At 45.3% G+C, this 23,980-nt stretch overlaps 1 protein-coding gene across 1 annotated transcript; it reads right to left on the reverse strand.

The window, feature by feature from the left end:
• Nucleotides 1-1,171: 1,171 nt before the first annotated feature.
• On the reverse strand, nt 1,172-9,695 carry LOC126987448 (defective chorion-1 protein, FC106 isoform-like). The gene is made up of 2 exons (XM_050844413.1): nt 9,618-9,695; nt 1,172-1,714 (listed from the first exon to the last, which is right to left on the reverse strand). The coding sequence occupies exons 1-2, from the start codon at nt 9,693-9,695 to the stop codon at nt 1,172-1,174; spliced, it is 621 nt and encodes a 206-aa protein (XP_050700370.1).
• Nucleotides 9,696-23,980: the final 14,285 nt, after the last annotated feature.

Below are 23,980 nucleotides of genomic sequence, written 5' to 3' on the forward strand. Positions count from 1 at the left end.
AGAGAGAGAGAGAGAGAGAGAGAGAGAGAGAGAGAGAGAGAGAGAGAGAGAGAGAGAGAGAGAGAGAGAGAGTAATGTTTCTCCGAAGTGAACACGAATAAGGAGAAAGAGAGAAGGGAGAAGATAAAGGAGGAAGAGGAGGAGGAAGAGGAGGAGGAGGAAGAGGAGGAGGAAGAAGGGAGGAAGAGAAGGCACTGTTTCCTGTATTCTTTCCTCCCTTCCCCTTCCCTCCCTTCCCTTCCTCCCTTCCCCTTTCCCTCCCTTCCCTCTCTCTCTCTCTTTCTCCCCCCTTCCTTTCCTCCCTTCCTTCCCTCCCTCATTCTTTACATCCCTCCGCAGGCAATTTATTTCTCTCAAAACAAAGGAAGACTCTTGTTCAAATGTTTTAAAGTTAATTTGAATGTTTTTTTGTTGTTGTTGTCGGCATTGTTATTATTATTATTATTATTATTATTATTATTATTATTATTATTATTATTATTATTATTATTATTTTCATTTTTCTCTTTAATTAAACAAAAATCTCTAAACTCTCTCTCTCTTCAACTTAATATCAACTAGAGTAGAAATGCAACGTTTTGGAGTCTTCTGATTAATGTAAAATCACTTAGGTTTAAGGACAGACCACCAAGTCTGGACCATGGGGTCTGTGTGGTCTGATTTTCTATGTAAATCTATGTAAATCTCTGTCTGTTCCCACCCCCTTCCCCCTGTGTGTGTGTGTGTGTGTGTGTGTGTGTGTGTGTGTGTGTGTGTGTGTGTGTGTGTGTGTGTGTGTGTGTGTGTGTGTGTGTGTAAGACGCTGATTGGATATTAAAATTTTGGCTTAACACTCAGCAATTAATGAGAGAGAGAGAGAGAGAGAGAGAGAGAGAGAGAGAGAGAGAGAGAGAGAGAGAGAGAGAGAGAGAGAGAGAGAGAGAGAGAGAGAGAGAGAGAGAGAGAGAGAGAGAGAGAGAGAGAGAGAGAGAGAGAGAGAGAGAGAGAGAGAGAGAGAGAGAGAGAGAGAGAGAGAGAGAGAGAGAGAGAACCATTAAGGAAGAAAAATTTAACTTTCATAATCGTAATGAAAGAAAAGGTGGCATTGACATCCATTATATTCTAGTTATTATTATTATTATTATTATTATTATTATTATTATTATTATTATTATTATTATTGTTACTATTATCATTGATCGTGGTTTTCCTGGACACGATCGGGGTTTTCCTGGACACGTTCGGGGTTTTCCTGGACACGATCGGGGTTTTCCTGGACACGTTCGGGGTTTTCCTGGACACGATCGGGGTTTTCCTGGACACGTTCGGGGTTTTCCTGGACACGTTCGGGGTTTTCCTGGACACGATCGGGGTTTTCCTGGACACGATCGAGGTTTTCCTGGAAGCGATCGGGGTTTTCCTGGACACGATCGGGGTTTTCCTGGACACGATCGGGGTTTTCCTGGACACGATCGGGGTTTTCCTGGACACGATCGGGGTTTTCCTGGAAGCGGTCGGGGTTTTCCTGGACACGATCGGGGTTTTCCTGGACACGATCGGGGTTTTCCTGGACACGATCGGGGTTTTCCTGGACACGATCGGAGTTTTCCTGGAAGCGATCGGGGTTTTCCTGGACACGATCGGGGTTTTCCTGGACACGATCGGGGTTTTCCTGGACACGATCGGGGTTTTCCTGGACACGATCGGGGTTTTCCTGGACACGATCGGGGTTTTCCTGGACACGATGAATATAAATACTAGAAAAAAATAACGCAAGAAATAGGAATAAAAACTAAAAATGAAAAAAAATAATCCTAATATAAAAAAATCATAAAAGATCATTAGAGAAAAAATATCAAACTCTTAAACCTTTTCGTCTCTTTAAACCATAAATTAAAAACACTAATAAATAAACAGGTAACACACACACACACACACACACACACACACACACACACACACACACACACACACACACACACACACATACGCACACACTCTCATTACCTGTACAACCTTAGCTAATTACCTTTTACCACCAGGAAGGCAACAGGTGAGGAGGAGGAGGAGGAGGAGGAGGAGGAGGAGGAGGAGGAGGGGATAGGTAATTAGGTAAGGGTCATGTAAGTGAGGGAAGAAAGGAGGAGGAGGAGGAGGAGGAGGAGGAGGAGGAGGAGGAAGAGGAAGAGGAGGAAATGTAGAGATGGAATGGGGAGAAGGAACAGAGAGAGAGAGAGAGAGAGAGAGAGAGAGAGAGAGAGAGAGAGAGAGAGAGAGAGAGAGAGAGAGAGAGAGAGAGAGAGAGAGAGAGAGAGAGAGAGAGAGAGAGAGAGAGAGAGAGAGAGAGAGAGAGAGAGAGAGAGAGAGAGAGAATTAAAGAGGAGATAAAAGTGAAAAAAAGAGTGATAGAAAGGGAGGAGAAGAAGGGAAAAAGAGGAGATAAAGAGGGAAAGGAGGAGAGAAGAAAGATGAGGAGAGGGAAAGAAGAGGAGAGGGGAGAAGAAGAGGGAGGAGGAAAGAGGGGAGAGGTAAATTATGGGCAAGAAAGAGGAAGAGAAGTGGGGGAGAGAAGGAGAGGAAAGGGTAGAGGGAAAGGAGTAAGAGAGGGTAGAGAAGAAGGAGGGAACGCAGCGAATGACGCCACTGGAAATATTGGAAGGCAGATGAAATATTTGATTACTACTTGGAGGAGCCCTCGTTATTCAGTTTACTTTGACACGCAAAAGAAACCTTCCCGATTTCCTGTATTTGAAGATATTGAGGGTGGGATAATTTACTATTTCTGAGGGAAGATTGGTCCAGTGGCGGATGAATCGATTTGAAAAGAAATTAGTCCAATTTCTTTGTTACATCGACTGAAGATCATATCCCTCCGTTATTTCTTAGTTCTTGGAGTTGGTTTTGCAGTTCAAAAGAATATCAGTAATCGACGTTATTGAACTTTTTTAATCTTTAAGACTTGCGTCAGTTTCCCTCGTAGGCGTAAGCAATCCAATGTAAAGTAATTGGGAGCATCAGAACGTAACTGCATACCGAGGAGCCTTAAGGTTGGAATCATTACACAATAAGCGTCGTTGAATCCTTTCCAGTAAAGCAAATGTCCTTATGAATGGAACCTGACCAGAACTGCACTGCGGTTTTATGGTTGATACTTACCTCGTATTACAAGGCTGATAAAGCATCACGTTCGGTGTTTTACACTGAAGTTCCTCGTGAGGTTGCAGATCATGATGTGCCTTGTTGTATGCTTTTTTACAGTGATTCGCGTGCAATGCATCACCGTTGAGACTCCATCCTTTCCGTACATTTTGTAGAGGTCTTTTCATTCGATGTTATGTGTTACTATTTTAATTCCAATGTGATTGACCCTTTTGTTGTCAACATGTGAAGACATTTGCCATCATTCCGACCATTCGATAATGATTGATTGTCTTCTGAACATTTCAGTTTTGAATGTGAGGGCATTCTAAATTGTCCTTGGTGTCATCGCAAAATTTCGATATTGTATTGGTAGCCTGAGGTGAGGTCAGCTATATATAAGTGATAAGCAGGATTGTCCCAGCACTGACCCTTTGAGTGTACCCACTATTGACTGGTAGCCTGTTGGAAGGCTGTCTGTTGATGAGTACTGTTATTGTCGGTGAGCCAACCCTTTATCCATCGCGATCAGATTGGCCCGATGCCCGCCGAGTGCAGTTTCAAGGAATGTCCGTTCTCGGTGTCGAAGGCTTTTCGAAAGTCCAGGTAGCCAACATCACTGGGCTTGGGTGTCCCAGTTCTGTATATATACCTTGGAAGAAGTCTAATTCTTTTAGGCAGGAGCGCTTGTTTCTGTAATATGCTGGTGTCGATATATTATTGCTTTGAAACTTAACAAGTTTATCTCTCAGCCACCCGCTGAGTATTTTTCCTTTTTTCGATCCGGGTGTTACGTTCTGTAGTCTAATCGTCTTCTTTGGTTCTTTAGTGAAAATCGGCGTTGCTTCGCTATCTTCCAGTCTTTGTTTATGACCTTGTTTATTGGTTGATGTCCTCAATATGGTGTTTGGTTAAAGACTTTTTTGTTTAAGTTTTGTCCTGCGGGGATTTTACTTCGGCCGTTGATTGGGTTGTTCGCCGAGTTTGTTCTCACTCTTTTTTTACTTCTCTTCGCAATGGTTTCCAATTTGCCAGTGATCTCACCTCGGCGGGCAGTTTGTTCGAATGGTTTCATCTGTTTACTGTGTAGTCATGGATGAAGTTACTGTTGAGGATTCTCTTATTCTGTTTACTTTCTTTTTCGAGTTAGATTTCGTCTCGTCTGTGGGACCAATATTGATTTCATTTTTACTTTTTTTCGATTTATGTACAACGAGAGCTTTCTTTGTAAGGCTTTTTGATGCAAGCTCTGATTTTCTTTTTGGTACTGCGTTTTGCTACCCGAATAAGGCCATGACAAGCTCTGAGGCTGTTGTGGTACTGTGCTGATCTACGGCCAGCTGGTCATTCATCAAATTATAATTCCTTTTTTTTAGTCGTTTGCCCTTTTATTTCTTCACTCATCCACGGTGATCTACGAATTTATTTACTTTGAAGACGTTCCACGCCAGGTCCTTCATATTGTCTCTATGGCAGCGCTTATCTCCTTCGATGTTCCACGTTGTCGATTGTATTGTTTGGTGATTTTGTAATCCGTTCCAACTCGGGGAAGATCTGCACGGCCAAGTTGAAATTTCCTTTTTGTAATCTGGAATCAGTGATCGATTATTCTACGTTTTTGCATATATGCTGAGTATAAAACGGATTAAGTGGTGGATCGCATACATTAGTTTTCAAATTAACTGTACAGTCGCGAATGAGGGTGGGGTCGTAATACTCCACCAGATCCAGCAGATTGTTTTCTCTTGTTGGTTGAGTTACAGTGTCCAAGGGGAGAACGAATTCTCCACCATTTCTTTATTTTTTCTGTTACCCCCTTGGATCTCTCCATATCAGTCCCCAGTCAATGTTAGGGGATCTAAAGTCCCCTTTCCTTTAGTAATGTTATACGGCTGCAAGTTTCCAGAGAGTGAATCTTCGTAGCTTCCTGTTAGTCATCAGCTGCCTGTTGAGCGCAGGCCCGTATACGGTTTTAGTAAAGGTTTTTATTATTTGGTAAGCATTTCCACATAGACAGAATCATTGTTCTCTCTATTTCGGGTGTTTGTCTGTACCCAGCAGGGGAGTTTTTTACGCAGCAACTACCTCTTCTTGTGCTTTCGACTTTCAGGGAAGCCCACCGTACCTATGACTGTTGATACTTCGATTCGGTTGCGCAGAGCTGGATTTTGGTATTGATGGCTGCCACTGTGTACACGATTGCAATATACGCGTGGTTTTTCGTCCTTTGGCTGTCGGAGGCGTGGTGTGCACATGAGTAGATTGTGACCGATTTGCCCGCTTCAGGCTTGTTGTCGGAGGCGTGGTTAGCTACACAGTTCTGATCCGTCGCAATTGACGCTGAAGAAAAGCTTTTGATCATGGCTGCTTCAGAAGTCCCTCGCCTGCCGAATCCAACTCATTCAGAAGCTTTTCACTGCCTCGTCCAGAAGCCTCCCCTCTGGGCGAGTGATCAATTTCGTTCAGACGCCAGTCCATCGTTCCAAAAAACAAGTCTGGGCGGCTTCGTAAGAGTCGTGATGCTGTTTAAGCCGGCGTACGCGCTTCGTCGGTCACAAATTTCTTCCAGACTCAGGCTGATAAGTTGCTCGCTTGTTGTGAAAGCCGGATTCTGATTCTGGGTAGATTCCAGACAATGACGTGAGGGATTCCCAGTCTTAGTACGCCTGGAAATGACCTGACAACAGACAGGAGCTGCCTGAGTTTGCACAGACTCCACGTCATTTGTCCCTGCGTGAACTGACCTGAATACAATAACGTTCCCATGAGTTCCAGACAGCAGAAACATCTGAAGCAATGTCAATCCGTAACACAGATGGAATACAATAACGCCTGTCCTGTATCAGCTTGTTCTGTGCTCGTTAACTGACCTAACCAGCGGCAGACCCAAGCTCCAGTGTCTAATTGCTTGTCTAAAAGCTGCCTGAGTGAGTGTCTGATGGACGCAGACGGGAGCAGGAAGAGGCTGGTAGAGTGGTGTCTAATGGATGAGAAAGGAGTGATAGGAGGTGGGGACGTGGGTTGGACAGGGGGTGGAGGGCTGAGAGGAGGTTGACAGGGGAGCCCAGGAAGATGAGGAGGAGGAGTGGGAAGGGAGGGGGCAGGGGGGAGGGAGGAGGGAGGGAGAGGGATGATGAGGAGAGGGGGGGGGGGGCAGGGAGGAGGAGGAAGGGAGGAAGGGGGTTGACTGGGGAGAGAGGGGGAGGATGGGAGGAGGAGGGGAGAAATGAGGAGGTGGGTGGTGCAGGGAGGCGGAGGAGAAGGAAGAGGAGGAGGGGGTTGAGAGGGAGGAGTAGAGGAGGATGTAGGATGTTGATGATGTGGAGGAGGAGGGAGGAGTTGGAGGAGGAGGAATGGGCGAGGAAAGAGAAGGGAGAGGGAGTGAAGAGGAGGAGGGAGGTGGTGGGGGTGGGGGGGTGGTGAGGGTGGGTGATGGCGGTGCTGGTGGTGGAGGGTGAAGAAAGAGAAGAAGAAGAAGAAGAAGAAGAAGAAGAAGAAGAAGAAGAAGAAGAAGAAGGAAAGAAGCAAGAAGAAGTGTGGAGTTGAGGGGTGTGACGTCACGATGTCCCAGAGTAACGTATTGTAGGTTGTGTATCCGTTACGTTTGTAGTGCCTGAATAATGGTACCTACACAGTAATTGGCACGCCGTTGGTTTGGTGCAAGCAGCATACTTGAATTTCTTTTTGTATTACAGCAGCTATGGCAGTTGGACGGCATTTTTTTTTTTTTTTTTTTTTTTTTTTTTTTTTTTACTGTTGCAAGACGATAGATCGGGTGAATGAATTTTAAGATAATGGTATCAAAGGTGTCAAGGGAGGCGGCTTTAAATCGGTCGAGTCATATGTCTAGAGTTTGGAGGGTGAGTCTCCACACGTGTTTTGTTTTCTTCGGGATTGTTCTGGGGGGGGGACCTTTCCCTTTTTCAAACAGGTGTAGGGGTATACGGGTCAATAGTACTCTTCTACGTTAGTGTTTCTACGTTTAGGTTATCTCTACGTTAGTTAGACGTACAGAAGCTCAATACTGTCTTCACGCTGTGTGTGTTAGGTTAGTTGTGTAACCTACTGAGTGAAAAAGACAGGAAACACAAAAAGTCGATTAATAACTTAACCGTCGTGGCTGTAGCAGGAAGTCCTCTCAAACACTCTCGCAACACTTCAAACAATTACCAGTTAGACGCGAATTGAGCGTGGAGTTAGACGTTTTAGGTTAGGTTGTACAATAAGACAAAGACAAGAAACAAGCACAACAAATGTCTGATTTCTGAGAAGGTCCTATTATTTTAGTAACGGTTAATTTTAAAACGTGGATGAACGGATTTCAAAGCGACGTTAAAATGTAACACACGGAGTCGATTTACACACACGGAGTATCACAGTACAAAAACAACAAGTGTTTCACCAGACGACGCGAAAAGCAAGTAAGGCGGTTGATGCCGGTAGGCAAAGGAGGTCAACCGTCCCTTTGAGGAGGTCAGGCGAGAAGTCACCTGTTCCGTACATTACCTTATTAGATGGTTAATTAGGGTAGCAGAGAGGAAGGGTGAGTGGGGAGGGGAGGCAGGGAGGGGAGGAGAGGGGGAAGGAGGGGGAAGAGGGGGAGGGGTAGGAGTACCTTTATTACCTGGGGAAATGAGTTGATGGCGGCAGTGTCAGTAAAAGTAGTAGTAGTAGTAGTAGTAGTAGTAGTAGTAGTAGTAGTAGTAAAAGTATTGGCATTAAGTCTACTTGTAAAACTAATATTATGCTTGATGATGTACGAAGAGCTACTGGACTTCATGCTGGAAAATAAACAATTATTGGGCCATCTGATTCGTCCATTCAAGTACACGAAGAAATTCAACAACGTCCCCAGCCCGACGAACAGACATAGCGGTCTACTGATTATGGCGAGCCGGGCACAATCCTTATCCTGAATGCCTGAATGCTAGAACTGCTCTACATTAGCTAACGGTGCCCGGGCTCTCGAACTCAAGGCCCAAGGGACAAATTTGGGATGGTCATGAGCGGCCCGCTAGATGACAGGACGGTTTGTTGCCTCCTGAAGGGGCTCGCAGGTTGAGTGACTGGAAAAGGGGGAAACGGGGCAGTGAAGGTTGGGGAACATTGGTCTAGATTACCGCCACTTCGGTCTGCCTTCAAGTAGCCAATCAGGAGGCAGATGGCAGTGACGTCACAGCTGGCCAGCCAATGAGCGCTAAGGGAAAGGTATGCCCACTACCTCTAGACTCGGGCCTATGCAATGTCAACTCCAAGCACCGACAACCAACTCCAAGCTCCGACAACCAACTCCAAGCCCCTACAACCAACTCCAAGCTCCGACAACCAACTCCAAGCTCCGACAACCAACTCCAAGCCCCGACAACCAACTCCAAGCCCCGACAACCAACTCCAAGCTCCGACAACCAACTCCAAGCCACGACAACCAACTCCAAGCCACGACAACCAACTCCAAGCCACGACAACCAACTCCAAGCCACGACAACCAACTCCAAGCCCCGACAACCAACTCCAAGCACCGACACCCAACCCAGGGACAACCAACCCAAGCTCCGACAACCAACTCCAAGCTCCGACAACCAACCCAAGCACCGACAACCAACCCAAGCACCGACAACCAACCCAAACCCGACAACCAACCCAAGTCTGACAACCAACTCCAAGCACCGACAACCAACTCCAAGCTCCGACAACCAACTCCAAGCTCCGACAACCAACTCCAAGCTCCGACAACCAACTCCAAGCTCCGACAACCAACTCCAAGCTCCGACAACCAACTCCAAGCTCCGACAACCAACTCCAAGCTCCGACAACCACCTCCAAACTCCGACAACCACCTCCAAGCTCCGACAACCAACTCCAAGCTCCGACAACCACCTCCAAGCTCCGACAACCAACTCCAAGCTCCGACAACCAACTCCAAGCTCCGACAACCAACTCCAAGCTCCTACAACCAACTCCAAGATCCGACAACCAACTCCAAGCTCCGACAACCAACTCCAAGCACCGACAACCAACTCCAAGCACCGACAACTAACTCCAAGATCCGACAACCAACTCCAAGCACCGACAACCAACTCCAAGCACCGACAACCAACTCCAAGATCCGACAACCAACTCCAAGCTCCGACAACCAACTCCAAGCACCGACAACCAACTCCAAGCTCCGACAACCAACTCCAAGCTCCGACAACCAACTCCAAGCTCCGACAACCAACTCCAAGCACCGACAACCAACTCCAAGCTCCGACAACCAACTCCAAGCACCGACAACCAACTCCAAGCACCGACAACCAACTCCAAGCTCCGACAACCAACTCCAAGCTCCGACAACCAACTCCAAGCTCCGACAACCAACTCCAAGCTCCGACAACCAACTCCAAGCTCCGACAACCAACTCCAAGCTCCGACAACCAACTCCAAGCTCCGACAACCAACTCCAAGCACCGACAACCAACTCCAAGCACCGACAACCAACTCCAAGCTCCCGCGACCCACACCGAGGTCTGGGGCCAGATCGCGCCCTTCACCAGGCACGTCCTTGCCCTATACAAGGACATACTCATGTCACACCGCATGGTCACCGAGACGACCATCGCGTGCTGGGTGCGGGTCCCCGCCGCCAAGCAGGTGACGGCCCTGCACCTGGTGGCCGAGCAGGAGGCGGCCGGCCTCTGCTGCTGCGACAAGCGGCGCTGCTCGGCCACCTTCATGACCGTTGAGCTGCTCCCTGAGTACTGTGTGAGCGTGACCGCGTTGACCAAAGAGTTTGCCGAGTGTCGCGTCGCCGTGAACCGCGCCCTCGTGGCGGGGCTGGACACAGCTTGCTTCGTGAGGATGAAGGTGAAGAGGGGACGCCGGACCGTCCCGAAGAAGGCGTTAGACGCAAGGTTCCTCATCAAGTGTTTGCAGGAGGGACGCCTTGTGGAAGGGAAAGTTAAACTTGCATTTGATATTACGTCGTTTTCACCGCTGACCTTTTGCTTTAACATCAAAACCTTCGTCAGCGAGTGTTCCGTGACTGAGCGGCAGCCCGTGCCTGCCGCGCCAGTGACTGCCCGCACAGCGCTGCCCTCAGCAGAGTGTTCCCCAACAGAAACTCAGCCCGCAACTGCCGCCCCAGTAACTGCCTGTACAAAGCTGCCCTCAGCAGAGTATCCCGTAACAGCGGAGTGCCAGCCCGTGCCTGCTGCCCCAGTAACTGCCTGTATAGAGCTGCCCTCAGCGGAGGAAGACTGCCGCGACGCACAAGAAACAGTCGAGGAACAAACGTGCGCGCCACCAACCCCGAACACCTAAGTCACCGACACGTGGGTCCTGAGGAGCCTCACGATCCCCCGAAGGTACAGGCACAGAGTCACGGGCCGAGGTGTTGTGCGGCGCCTCCGCGAAGACCATCCCGTCACCATTGAGTACAATGAACGATGCGGCGTAATGAAGCTTCGGGGCCTCGCCGATGACGTCAGACGATGCCAGGACGACATAGATGGCACGATAAAGACGTGGCAGAGGGAGAACAGCAAGAACCAACTGAAGAAGGCGGCGGCAGCGAACGGTGCCAAGAGTGAAGGCAAAGAAACAACACCAAACCCCGACAAGACAGTAAGCCTGTGCGTGCCCCCGACACCCGGCAAGACCAGGCCCGTGAGCAGAGTAAAGCAGGGACGAAGAGTGTGTGTGCCCCCAACACCCGGCAAGACCCGGCCCGTGAGCGGCGTAGAGCGGGGACGAAGAGTGCGTGTGTGCCCTGACACCCGGCAAGACCCGGCCCGTGAGCGGAGTAGAGCGGAGACGAAGAGTGTGCGTGCCCCCGACACCCGGCAAGACCCGGCCCGTGAGCGGAGTAGAGCGGAGACGAAGAGTGTGCGTGCCCCCGACACCCGGCAAGACCCGGCCCGTGAGCGGAGTAGAGCGGGGACGAAGAGTGCGTGTGCCCCCGACACCCGGCAAGACCCGGCCCGTGAGCGGAGTAGAGCGGGGACGAAGAGTGCGTGTGCCCCCGACACCCGGCAAGACCCGGCCCGTGAGCGGAGTAGAGCGGGACGAAGAGCGTGTGCCCCTGACACCTGGCAAGACCCGGCCCGTGAGCGAGTAGAGCGGGACGAAGAGTGCGTGTGCCCTGACACCCGGCAAGACCAGGCCCGTGAGCGGAGTAGAGCGGGGACGAAGAGTGTGTGCCCTGACACCCGGCAAGACCAGGCCCGTGAGCGGAGTAGAGCGGGGACGAAGAGTGTGCGTGCCCCCGACACCCGGCAAGACCAGGCCCGTGAGCGGAGTAGAGCGGGGACGAAGAGTGTGCGTGCCCCCAACACCCGGCAAGACACTGAACAAGTGTGTGCCCCCGACACCCGGCAAGACACTGAACAAGTGTGTGCCCCCGACACCCGGCAAGACCCGGCCCGTGAGCGGAGTAGAGCGGGGACGAAGAGTGCGTGTGCCCCCAACACCCGGCAAGACACTGAACAAGTGTGTGCCCCCGACACCCGGCAAGACACTGAACAAGTGTGTGCCCCCGACACCCGGCAAGACACTGAACAAGTATGTGCCCCCAACACCCGGCAAGACACTGAACAAGTGTGTGCCCCCAACACCCGGCAAGACACTGAACAAGTGTGTGCCCCCGACACCCGGCAAGACACTGAACAAGTGTGTGCCCCCAACACCCGGCAAGACACTGAACAAGTGTGTGCCCCCAACACCCGGCAAGACACTGAACAAGTGTGTGCCCCCAACACCCGGCAAGACACTGAGCAAGTGTGTGCCCCCAACACCCGGCAAGACACTGAGCAAGTGTGTGCCCCCAACACCCGGCAAGACACTGAGCAAGTGTGTGCCCCCAACACCCGGCAAGACACTGAGCAAGTGTGTGCCCCCGACACCCGGCAAGACACTGAGCAAGTGTGTGCCCCCAACACCCGGCAAGACACTGAGCAAGTGTGTGCCCCCAACACCCGGCAAGACACTGAACAAGTGTGTGCCCCCGACACCCGGCAAGACACTGAACAAGTGTGTGCCCCCAACACCCGGCAAGACACTGAACAAGTGTGTGCCCCCAACACCCGGCAAGACACTGAACAAGTGTGTGCCCCCAACACCCGGCAAGACACTGAACAAGTGTGTGCCCCCGACACCCGGCAAGACACTGAACAATTGTGTCCCCCCAACACCCGGCAAGACACTGAACAAGTGTGTGCCCTGACACCCGGCAAGACACTGAACAAGTGTGTGCCCCCGACACCCGGCAAGGCACTGAACAAGTGTGTGCCCCCGACACCCGGCAAGGCACTGAACAAGTGTGTGCCCCCGACACCCGGCAAGGCACTGAGCAAGTGTGTGCCCCCAACACCCGGCAAGACACTGAGCAAGTGTGTGCCCCCAACACCCGGCAAGGCACTGAGCAAGTGTGTGCCCCCAACACCCGGCAAGGCACTGAGCAAGTGTGTGCCCCCAACACCCGGCGTACGGCCACGGCCATTCATAACGCACCTTCGCCCCAAGGCACACGACCCAAGGCGCGGCAACGCCCGCCGGCGGCTGATGGCGCCCCGAAAGAACGCCAAAGGAAAGTTGCCAAAGAAGCCATCAAAGGACGCTCTAAAGGAGTTGCTTAAGGGCCATCTAAGGAAGCCCCGAAAGGCGCGTCGCATGACACTCCCGAAGGAGCGCCGAGGGAGGCTCAGCCCTGGACGCTGCTGCTGCTGCCGCCGCCGCGCCTGCGCAGCCCCGACCGGCGGGACATCCTGGGCCAGCGCTGGCTGTCTGATAACGTCATGGACCTGGCCCAGGAGCTGCTGCAGCGGCAGTTCCCGAACACTCGCGGCCTGTACGCCAGCGGCGCCGCCTTCACCCTGCCGCCCCTGCAGCCCGGCAGCGGGGCGCTCTTCCTGCAGGTGGTGAACCGGTCCACGCCGATGAGCCTCGCCTCCATGGCGGACTACGGCCGCGCGGGGGGCCGCCACTGGCTGCTGCTGTCCTCGTACGGCGCGGCGCGCCCCGGCCAGCTTGTGGTGTACGATTCGCTCTACGACAAGTAGTTATAATATTGCCATACTGGCTTGTTTTTCCGGGGTAATGGCGCGTGGGGCGGGGCGGAAAAATCAGCCGTAGTGGCAGGCTGTTATATCGGCTTGTTTTTGCGGGGCAAGGGAGCGGGGCGGAAAACACGTGGGCGGAGGGCGGAAGGACATCCGTAGTATCCTGCGCCATAGCGGCTTGTTTTGGCGGGGCAATGGCGCGGGCGGGGCGGAAAACCCGTGGGGGGGAGGGCGGAAGGACATCCGTAGTATCCTGCGCCATAACGGCTTGTTTTGGCGGGGCAATGGCGCGTGGGCGGGCGGAAAACAGCCGTAGTGGCAGGCTGTCATACCGGCTTGTTTTGGCGGGGCAAGGGAGCGTGGAGGCGGAAAGACTTCCGTAGTATCCTATGTCATAGCGGCTTGTTTTGGCGGGCAAGGGAGCGTGGGCGGGACAGAGAGGGATCGGCAGTGACATGCTATGGGAGGGAGCGAGGGATGTGCTATGGTGCGGTTGGTGGGAGGTGACGAGTCTGGGAGCGGCGAGACATGGCTGCGCCATGCCTCGTTCTGTCTAAGAGGGAGCGTGTAGGGTGAAGTAGTGACGCCATGCTGATATGCTATAATTAACAGTTACGCCTTTTTTAACTGTTATATTTTCATACACACACACACACACACACACACACACACACACACACACACATGGTAAATAAGAGTTTGAGATTAATCAAGTACAAAAGTTATGTTGTGTACATTAAAACTCTGTCTTTGAGAAAGAAAGTATAGTAACTGTATCTTTTTATTTTGGGGAAGATGATGCATAAGTAACTGCACACATGTTAAACATAGAGTTTGAGGTTAAGCATATACGTTAAGTACACAAAAAACACAAAGTTATGTTAAGAAAAGGAGAGAGAGAAAAAGAGGAGAAAAGGAGATGAAGAGAAAAGAGAAAAGGAGAAAGGAAAAGAAAAGGAGAAAGAGAGGATAAAAGGAGAGAGAGAAAGAGAAGAGAAAGGAGAGAGAGAAAAGGAGAAGAAGAGAAAGAGAGAGAGAGAGAAGGAGAGAAGAGAGAGGAGAAAAGAGAGAGAAGAGAGACGAGAAAAGGAGAGAGAGAGAGAGAGAGAGAGAGAGAGAGAGAGAGAGAGAGAGAGAGAGAGAGAGAGAGAGAGAGAGAGAGAGAGAGAGAGAGAGAGAGAGAGAGTGAGAGAGAGAGAGAGAGAGAGAGAGAGAGAGAGAGAGAGAGAGAGAGAGAGAGAGAGAGAGAGAGAGAGAGAGAGAGAGAGAGAGAGAGAGAGAGAGAGAGAGAGAGAGAGAGAGAGAGAGAGAGAGAGAGAGAGAGAGAGAGGAGAGAGAGAGAGAGAGAGAGAGAGAGAGAGAGAGAGAGAGAGAGAGAGAGAGAGAGAGAGAGAGAGAGAGAGAGAGAGAGAGAGAGAGAGAGAGAGAGAGAGAGAGAGAGAGAGAGAGAGAGAGAGAGATAAGAGAGAGAGAGAGAGAGAGAGAGAGAGAGAGAGAGAGAGAGAGAGAGAGAGAGAGAGAGAGAGAGAGAGAGAGAGAGAGAGAGAGAGAGAGAGAAAGGGGAGAGAGAGAAAGGAGAGAGAGAGAGAGAGAGAGAGAGAGAGAGAGAGAGAGAGAGAGAGAGAGAGAGAGAGAGAGAGAGAGAGAGAGAGAGAGAGAGAGAGAGAGAGAGAGAGAGAGAGAGAGAGAGAGAGAGAGAGAGAGAGAGAGAGAGAGAGAGAGAGAGAGAGAGAGAGAGAGAGAGAGAGAGAGAGAGAGAGAGAGAGAGAGAGAGAGAGAGAGAGAGAGAGAGAGAGAGAGAGAGAGAGAGAGAGAGAGAGAGAGAGAGAGAGAGAGAGAGAGAGAGAGAGAGAGAGAGAGAGAGAGAGAGAGAGAGAGAGAGAGAGAGAGAGAGAGAGAGAGAGAGAGAGAGAGAGAGAGAGAGAGAGAGAGAGAGAGAGAGAGAGAGAGAGAGAGAGAGAGAGAGAGAGAGAGAGAGAGAGAGAGAGAGAGAGAGAGAGAGAGAGAGAGAGAGAGAGAGAGAGAGAGAGAGAGAGAGAGAGAGAGAGAGAGAGAGAGAGAGAGACAAGATGAAAAAGGACGAAGAGATAGGAAGACAGAGAAATTATATGAATGTCGGGGAGTCACAGTTTAAAATATACTATGGAAGATGGCGATGATGGGAAAGTCGTTACGTGAAATTCGCTACACACACCTGCTTCCGCCCTTCACCCCCCCCCTCCCCCACCCCACCCCACCCTCCTCTAGCAGATGTGTTAGGTATCTCCCACTCTCCCGCGTTAGGTGAACAAAGCTGAACCCTGGTGGGGAACGGCTTAACGTCACGGTGTTGACTCGTCTCTGTTGCGGGATGATGGTATATTTCGTGAGAATGAGAAGCAATGCTTTGTGTAAACAGTGTGGAGACGAAAGTCGTTTAGTGGATCGTGTCGGTCGTGCGTCGACAGTGACCGCCGTGGAGATGACTCTTTGTTTAAACGTTGTGGGAGACGTTTCACATCTCCTTCCGTCCATGAGTGTTCTTCACCACGAGCTAACAATGCAGAAAAACTCTGTGAAAGCTGTGGAATGGTATTCGGCGAGATACATACATCATCTCCTCCCCTTTCCCGCGTTTTTCCGAGCGTCAAGATAGAGAATTAAACTACCACCGCGATAGTCTTTATATAAGGAAAAGTTAAAAGAGAGAGAGAGAGAGAGAGAGAGAGAGAGAGAGAGAGAGAGAGAGAGAGAGAGAGAGAGAGAGAGAGAGAGAGAGAGAGAGAGAGAGAGAGAGAGAGAGAGAGAGAGAGAGAGAGAGAGAGAGAGAGAGAGAGAGAGAGAGAGAGAGAGAGAGAGAGAGAGAGAGAGAGAGAGAGAGAGAGAGAGAGAGAGAGAGAGAGAGAGAGAGAGAGAGAGAGAGAGAGAGAGAGAGAGAGAGAGAGAGAGAGAGAGAGAGAGAGAGAGAGAGAGAGAGAGAGAGAGAGAGAGAGAGAGAGAGAGAGAGAGAGAGAGAGAGAGAGAGAGAGAGAGAGAGAGAGAGAGAGAGAGAGAGAGAGAGAGAGAGAGAGAGAGAGAGAGAGAGAGAGAGAGAGAGAGAGAGAGAGAGAGAGAGAGAGAGAGAGAGAGAGAGAGAGAGAGAGACGAAGATGAAAAAGGACAAAGAGAAAGGAAGAAAAAGAAATTATATGAATGACGGGGAGTTGGCTTATGGTAGCACGTGCAAACACTGTCACAGTTGAAAATATACTATGGAAGATGGCGATGATGGGAAAGTCGTTACGTAAAATTCGCTACACACCTGCTTCCGCCCTTCACCCCACCCCACCCCACCCTCCTCTAGCAGATGTGTTAGGTATCTCCCACTCTCCCGCGTTAGGCGAACAAAGCTGAACCCTGGTGGGGAATGGCTTAACGTCACGGTGTTGACTCGTCTCTGTTGCGGGATGATGGTACATTTCTCGTGAGAATGAGAAGCAATGCTTTGTGTAAACAGTGTGGGAGACGAAAGTCGTTTAGTGGATCGTGTCGGTCGTGCGTCGACAGTGACCGCCGTGGAGATGACTCTTTGTTTAAACATTGTGGGAGACGTTTCACATCTCTCCTTCCGTCCATGAGTGTTCTTCACCACGAGCTAACAATGCAGAAAAACTCTGAAAGCTGTGGAATGGTATTCGGCGAGATACATCTGCATCCCCTCCCCCCTTTCCCGCGTTTTTCCGGGCGTCAAGATAAAGAATTAAACTACCACCGCGATAGTCTTTATATAAGGAATAGTTAAAATTAGTGGGATTTTATGATTTTATTGATATCTAGTGAGAAACTAACATGCCAAAATCTTATATTAGCTTAATGCAGGTCGATTATTTTTCGTTTGTGTTAAATCCAAACTTAATCCAGTCTGAATAGTTAAACCATTACATGAACACAATAAATTTTGAATTACACTCTAAAAATACATCTTAATTCTGGATGAGAGGGATTCAGACAAGTTATATTACACACATATGGCATACATGATAATAATAATAATAATAATAATAATAATAATAATAATAATAATAATAATAATAATAACATTGTTAAAATGCATCTTAATTCTGGATGAGAGGGATTCAGACAAGTTCTAGTACACAACTATGTCCTACATGATAATAATAATAATAATAATAATAATAATAATAATAATAATAATAATAATAATAATAATAATAATAATAATAATAACATTGTTAAAATGCATCTTAATTCTGGATGAGGGGGATAATTCAGACAAGTTATAGTACACACACAGGGCATACATGATAATAATAATAATAATAATAATAATAATAATAATAATATTGCAACGTTCTGTGGATCATATGTACGTTTCTACTACCTAGTTACCACGTCCCCATCACCTTTTAAGAACCCTTTACTACATACCATTACGCCAATGCGATGTATTGGTACCTTTAATGTCAATATTCCCACAACCATTCTGATAAGGGGGGGCTTGTGGTGCAGTGGTTAGCACACTCGGCTCATAACCGAGAGAGACCGGGTTCGATTCCCAAGGAGTGGAAAAATTTTGCTGGGATTAAACCTTCCCACACTCATATCCTTGAGCATGCGAAGACAATGAAGTGTAAAAAAAAACTTGCTTTTTTATCTCGTAAAGGAAGAAATACAATCACAAAGGAGTAGGTCAAGTAGATCATTGCGTTTTTTGTGTGTGTGTGTTTTTGCTACGTTACTGTTACCTTTAGCGTGAATATTGCCACATTCTTCCTACTAAGCATACCATTACCTTTCTGCTACGTTTCTTGCAACGGTTCCTTCTATTACCTGTGTCATACATCATATCTTCGTTAACTGCTCACAGTCACATAACCATAAATTTTACTTTTCGTTAATGCATATAAACGACGCTGAAAATCAATGTAGTTACACTTGAAGATGAGATGATCGTAAAAATCTAACTTGTTCTTAGTCAGCAAATGAGCAAAGATAAGACAAGACAAGGCATTCTTAACTTATTATATTTTATTCATACTTTTCTCCTTTCTCTTTTTTTGTGTGTGTGGGTCGTAAATCAGTATATGCAATCCAATATAACACATTTATTTAGAACATGTCAAAGTGCTAATTATTGCGAGGGTGATTTTTTTTTTTCTATTTGAAAAAACAAAACAAAAAACAGACAGAATAATATAATTCGCTAGTTAAGGCACTTGTTCTTTCCAGACATTATGGAAATGATTTTGATGACGGTAAAATCTTGAACTCCATATAAGCATTGTAACGCTGTTACCTTCACTAATTCCACACATTCATTTGCTTACGGGAGGATATAATAAGAAAGAAAAGATAGTTATACTTTGAGCTTTCAGAAAAATAGGTAATTTATCTACAACTTTAACTATATTTTTTTCCTAGACACTTAAAAAAAAAACTCCCATAACATGACACACAATTCTCAAAATGGATCTTAAGTACATTAGGAAGCAGAGTATGCACTTTTTAGGGGGTAAAGAAAAATTATTTTGCTGGGATTAAACCTTCCCATACTCATATCCTTGAGCATGCGAAGACAATGGTGTGAAAAAAAAAATTATAAAAAAAAATACACTCATCACATTTTTTTCTACCCAAATGTTCGATCCCATCCACACTATGAATGACGAAAAAAAAAAAAACTAGGTATTGCTCGTAAAGGAAGAAATACAATCACAAAGGAGTACGTCAAGCTGTCAATAACACCAACAAAAACGACAAAAAAAAAAAAAGATATACTTTCCCCTGAAATAAAATGATCTTATCGAGCAAATATATTATAATATTTTACCTAATTCATTAAGGACAAGGTCAACAATACCAAGGGATTATAGTGGGTCCTATTAGAGTAGTGTGGAATGGAACCAAACCACAGTAAACCACAGGATTAGGTCAACAATATAAGTGTATCTCCAAGATCCTATTAGAAAGTAGTATGTAATGGAACCCAAACACCAGGAAACCATGGAGTTAATGTGATCAACGCATGATACTCAGATATGGAGGAAAATTAGAGAACCATATTTTTTTTATCAATTAATGTGACCAGTAATGTTAATTTTTATAACCAGAGACCAATGAGGACTAAAATATTTATGTATTTCTGTATTGCCAGAACACTTTAAACCTAGAGAAAGGACGCGGGATAACCATGGGCCTGAACCGGGCCTTCAGAGAAAACTTATCAAAACGTACTGGAGGAAACCAATTAGTTAATGTATGGAAGGGTATTAGTGACATGTCATCATGTATAACTAAGGTGGCAGAACTCACTCTCTTATGTGCTTAGCGTATTATTAATCTTTTCACCTGTTGATGATCATTACCAAAAGGGAATACGCACTAAATAAATAGAAGATAAGTGAATGTAAAACAAGTACCAAATTAAGCATGTTAGAAACCAGACAGGCTCTACAGTATTCCGGACATACAGGCTGACAATCAATGATCTAGCATTGTTGAAACCGACAGCTTAATAAGGAATATATTACTGGATTACCTTATCCTAATCTTAGCGTATCCTATGCATCATCAAATATTGTATGCAGAGAAAATAAAGGAGTTACCAAATGACTAGCAAATTAAACTGAAAATAAAAGAGTACGACAAGTACATATCAATTTTGGTTACACATAGTATCAAAAGATTAAAAAGTTCATTGATTAGGATCAGGTATGTAAAAGGGAATTGCGGGTCAAAAACTAAATACATGGAATTCACAGTATATACAGTAAACTGAGTAAAATTACAGAAAAAAAAAATTAATAAACCAATAAACATTACGTTTCAATGAATATTGTTCATATAAATTCTTCCTGGAAGACTTTGATTATTGAAAAATAAATCCTCCCACTTGTGAACACTATGATCAGTAGTTCTTAATACCAGTATTTCATGATCTTTAATTCAATTAGAGTGAATATTTCCTCTATTACCACTTTTCCTTTTGGAATTTTATTCTTCCACTTGATAGTTTTAAACACTTTTGAGTGTTTTGATGTCTCATTTGTTGTAAAAAATGAATAATAACCATAATATGACAATTGGGGAGATTGTATTACTCACGCGCCGACATCTCGTTTTCTACTCAGCCAACTGCTCTTTTGTTGCTATACGTTACATGTTACGTTACGTTACGTCACGTTACATAATGCGTTATATATTTTCTACTACCCTTTAAACCTTCCGTAAAAAAGAACATTGGGAGTGTATAGATGAAAACAACGGTAAATCTTTCCTCTATTCGCGGGTTCTCTTTTTTTTTTTCTTTCTATTTTTTCCATTGACAGAATTTAAGCTCTTTAGTGTTTTGAAGCATCATTTGTTGTGGAAATGAATACTAGCCGTTATATGACCACGTCAACGGAGTTAAGATTGGTGATACCTCAATATACTCAAAAAGGCTTAACAATTATCAAATGGAAGAAAAATACAAAAAAAACAGGAAATAATAATAAAGGAAAGAAATATCAAAGTGTGAAAATAGACATGAAATGTTGAAATGGGCGTGACCATGATGTCTCAATAGGACTTAAAGCGTACCTAGCATAGCCTATCCATCTATTTGACATGGTTATATTATAGTTAATATTCATTTGCACAACAAATGACACCTCAAAACACTCAAAAGGGTTTAAAACTATCGAATGGAAGAAAAAAAGGTGCATTACCAATAGAAGCGCTGAAGTCATCCTCAAGCTTTACTTAGCACTAGTTAGAGTTCATCTCGATTATGTGGTTCAGTTTTGGTCAGTCCATTAAGAATGGATATCAAGATGTTAGAATCTGTACAGAGTAAGATGAAAAAAAGTGATTCAAAGGACGGAAAACTTTCCATATGAGGATAGACTTTAGCATTTAAATCTGCATTCTCTAGAGAAGCGAGGGTTACGAGAAGACGTGACTGACATTTGTAAAGGGATGAAGGGCTTTAATAGGGTTTTTTGTTGTTAAATAGTCGGGTAATGCATGTAGCAGTGGGTTTAAGATAGATAATTTCAGATTCAACAAAGACACAGACAAGCATTGGTTTACCAAAAGAGGTGTGGATGAGTGGAATAGGCTTGGCAGTCATGCCGTGCGTGACAGTATCATAAATACATTCAAGAAGAACTTGAATAAATTCATGGCTAGTGAGGTAGGCTGGAGTTAGGCACACAGGAGATGCCTTGTCGGTAGTAGTAGAAAATATATAACGCATTATGTAATGTGACGTAACGTAACGTAACATGTAACGTATAGCAACAAAAGAGCAGTTGGCTGAGTAGAAAACGAGATGTCGGCGCGTGAGTAATACAATCTCCCCAATTGTCATATTATGGTTATTATTCATTTTTTACAACAAATGAGACATCAAAACACTCAAAAGTGTTTAAAACTATCAAGTGGAAGAATAAAATTCCAAAAGGAAAAGCGGTAATAGAGGAAATATTCACCCTAATTGAATTAAAGATCATGAAATACTGGTATTAAGAACTACTGATCATAGTGTTCACAAGTGGGAGGATTTATTTTTCAATAATCAAAGTCTTCCAGGAAGAATTTATATGAACAATATTCATTGAAACGTAATGTTTATTGGTTTATTAATTTTTTTTTTCTGTAATTTTACTCAGTTTACTGTATATACTGTGAATTCCATGTATTTAGTTTTGACCCGCAATTCCTTTTACATACCTGATCCTAATCAATGAACTTTTTTTATCTTTTGATACTATGTGTAACCAAAATTGATATGTACTTGTCGTACTCTTTTTATTTTCAGTTTAATTTGCTAGTCATTTGGTAACTCCTTTATTTTCTCTGCATACAATATTTGATGATGCATAGGATACGCTAAGATTAGGATAAGGTAATCCAGTAATATATTCCTATTAAGCTGTCGGTTTCAACAATGCTAGATCATTGATTGTCAGCCTGTATGTCCGGAATACTGTAGAGCCTGTCTGGTTTCTAACATGCTTAATTTGGTACTTGTTTTACATTCACTTATCTTCTATTTATTTAGTGTGTATTCCTTTGGTAATGATCATCAACAGGTGACAAGATTAATAATACGCTAAGCACATAAGAGAGTGAGTTCTGCCACCTTAGTTATACATGATGACATGTCACTAATACCCTTCCATACATTAACTAATTGGTTTCCTCCAGTACGTTTTGATAAGTTTTCTGAAGGCCCGGTTCAGGCACATGGTTATCCCGCGTCCTTTCTCTAGGTTTAAAGTGTTCTGGCAATACAGAAATACATAAATATTTTAGTCCTCATTGGTCTCTGGTTATAAAAATTAACATTACTGGTCACATTAATTGATAAAAAAAATATGGTTCTCTAATTTTCCTCCATATCTGAGTATCATGCGTTGATCACATTAACTCCATGGTTTCCTGGTGTTTGGGTTCCATTACATACTACTTTCTAATAGGATCTTGGAGATACACTTATATTGTTGACCTAATCCTGTGGTTTACTGTGGTTTGGTTCCATTCCACACTACTCTAATAGGACCCACTATAATCCCTTGGTATTGTTGACCTTGTCCTTAATGAATTAGGTAAAATATTATAATATATTTGCTCGATAAGATCATTTTATTTCAGGGGAAAGTATATCTTTTTTTTTTTTTGTCGTTTTGGTTGGTGTTATTGACAGCTTAACGTACTCCTTTGTGATTGTATTTCTTCCTTTACGAACAATACCTAGTTTTTTTTTTTTTTTCGCCAGTCATAGTGTGGATGGGATCGAACATTTGGGTAGAAAAAAATGTGATGAGTGTATTTTTTTTTATAATTTTTTTTTTTCACACCATTGTCTTCGCATGCTCAAGGATATGAGTATGGGAAGGTTTAATCCCAGCAAAATCATTTTTCTATAGCCCCTAAAAAGTGCATACTCTGCTTCCTAATGTACTTAAGATTCATTTTGAGAATTGTGTGTCATGTTATGGGAGTCTTTTTTTTAAGTGTCTAGGAAAAAAAATATAGTTAAAGTTGTAGATTAAATTACCTATTTTTCTGAAAGCTCAAAGTATAACTATCTTTTCTTTCTTATTATATCCTCCCGTAAGCAAATGAATGTGTGGAATTAGTGAAGGTAACAGCGTTACAATGCTTATATGGAGTTCAAGATTTTACCGTCATCAAAATCATTTCCATAATGTCTGGAAAGAACAAGTGCCTTAACTAGCGAATTATATTATTCTGTCTGTTTTTTGTTTTGTTTTTTCAAATAGAAAAAAAAAATCACCCTTTCAATAATTAGCACTTTGACATGTTCTAAATAAATGTGTTATATTGGATTGCATATACTGATTTCCGCCCCACACACAAAAAAAAGAGAAAGGAGAAAAGTATGAATAAAATATAATAAGTTAAGAATGTCTTGTCTTATCTTTGCTCATGTGCTGACTAAGAACAAGTTAGATTTTACGATCATCTCATCTTCAAGTGTAACTACATTGATTTTCAGCGTCGTTTATATGCATTAACGAAAAGTAAAATTTATGGTTATGTGACTGTGAGCAGTTAACGAAGATATGATGTATGACACAGGTAATAGAAGGAACCGTTGCAAGAAACGTAGCAGAAAGGTAATGGTATGCTTAGTAGGAAGAATGTGGCAATATTCACGCTAAAGGTAACAGTAACGTAGCAAAAACACACACACACACAAAAAAACGCAATGACCTACTTGACCTACTCCTCTGTGATTGTATTTCATCCTTTACGAGAAAAAAAGCAAGGTTTTTTTTCACACTTCATTGTCTTTGCATGCTCAAGGACATGAGTGTGAGAAGGTTTAATCCCAGCAA

This window comes from Eriocheir sinensis, chromosome 64 (assembly GCF_024679095.1).
Source record: "Eriocheir sinensis breed Jianghai 21 chromosome 64, ASM2467909v1, whole genome shotgun sequence".
In the NCBI taxonomy this organism is placed as follows: domain Eukaryota; kingdom Metazoa; phylum Arthropoda; class Malacostraca; order Decapoda; family Varunidae; genus Eriocheir; species Eriocheir sinensis.

Coding starts and splice junctions, on each gene's coding strand:
- LOC126987448 (XM_050844413.1), bottom strand. CDS start 9,695: ATGCGGTGTGACATGAGTATGTCCTTGTATAGGGCAAGGACGTGCCTG. Junction 1,715..9,617: donor CGATCTGGCCCCAGACCTCG/GTGTGGGTCGCG, acceptor CATCGTGTCCAG/GAAAACCCCGATCGTGTCCA.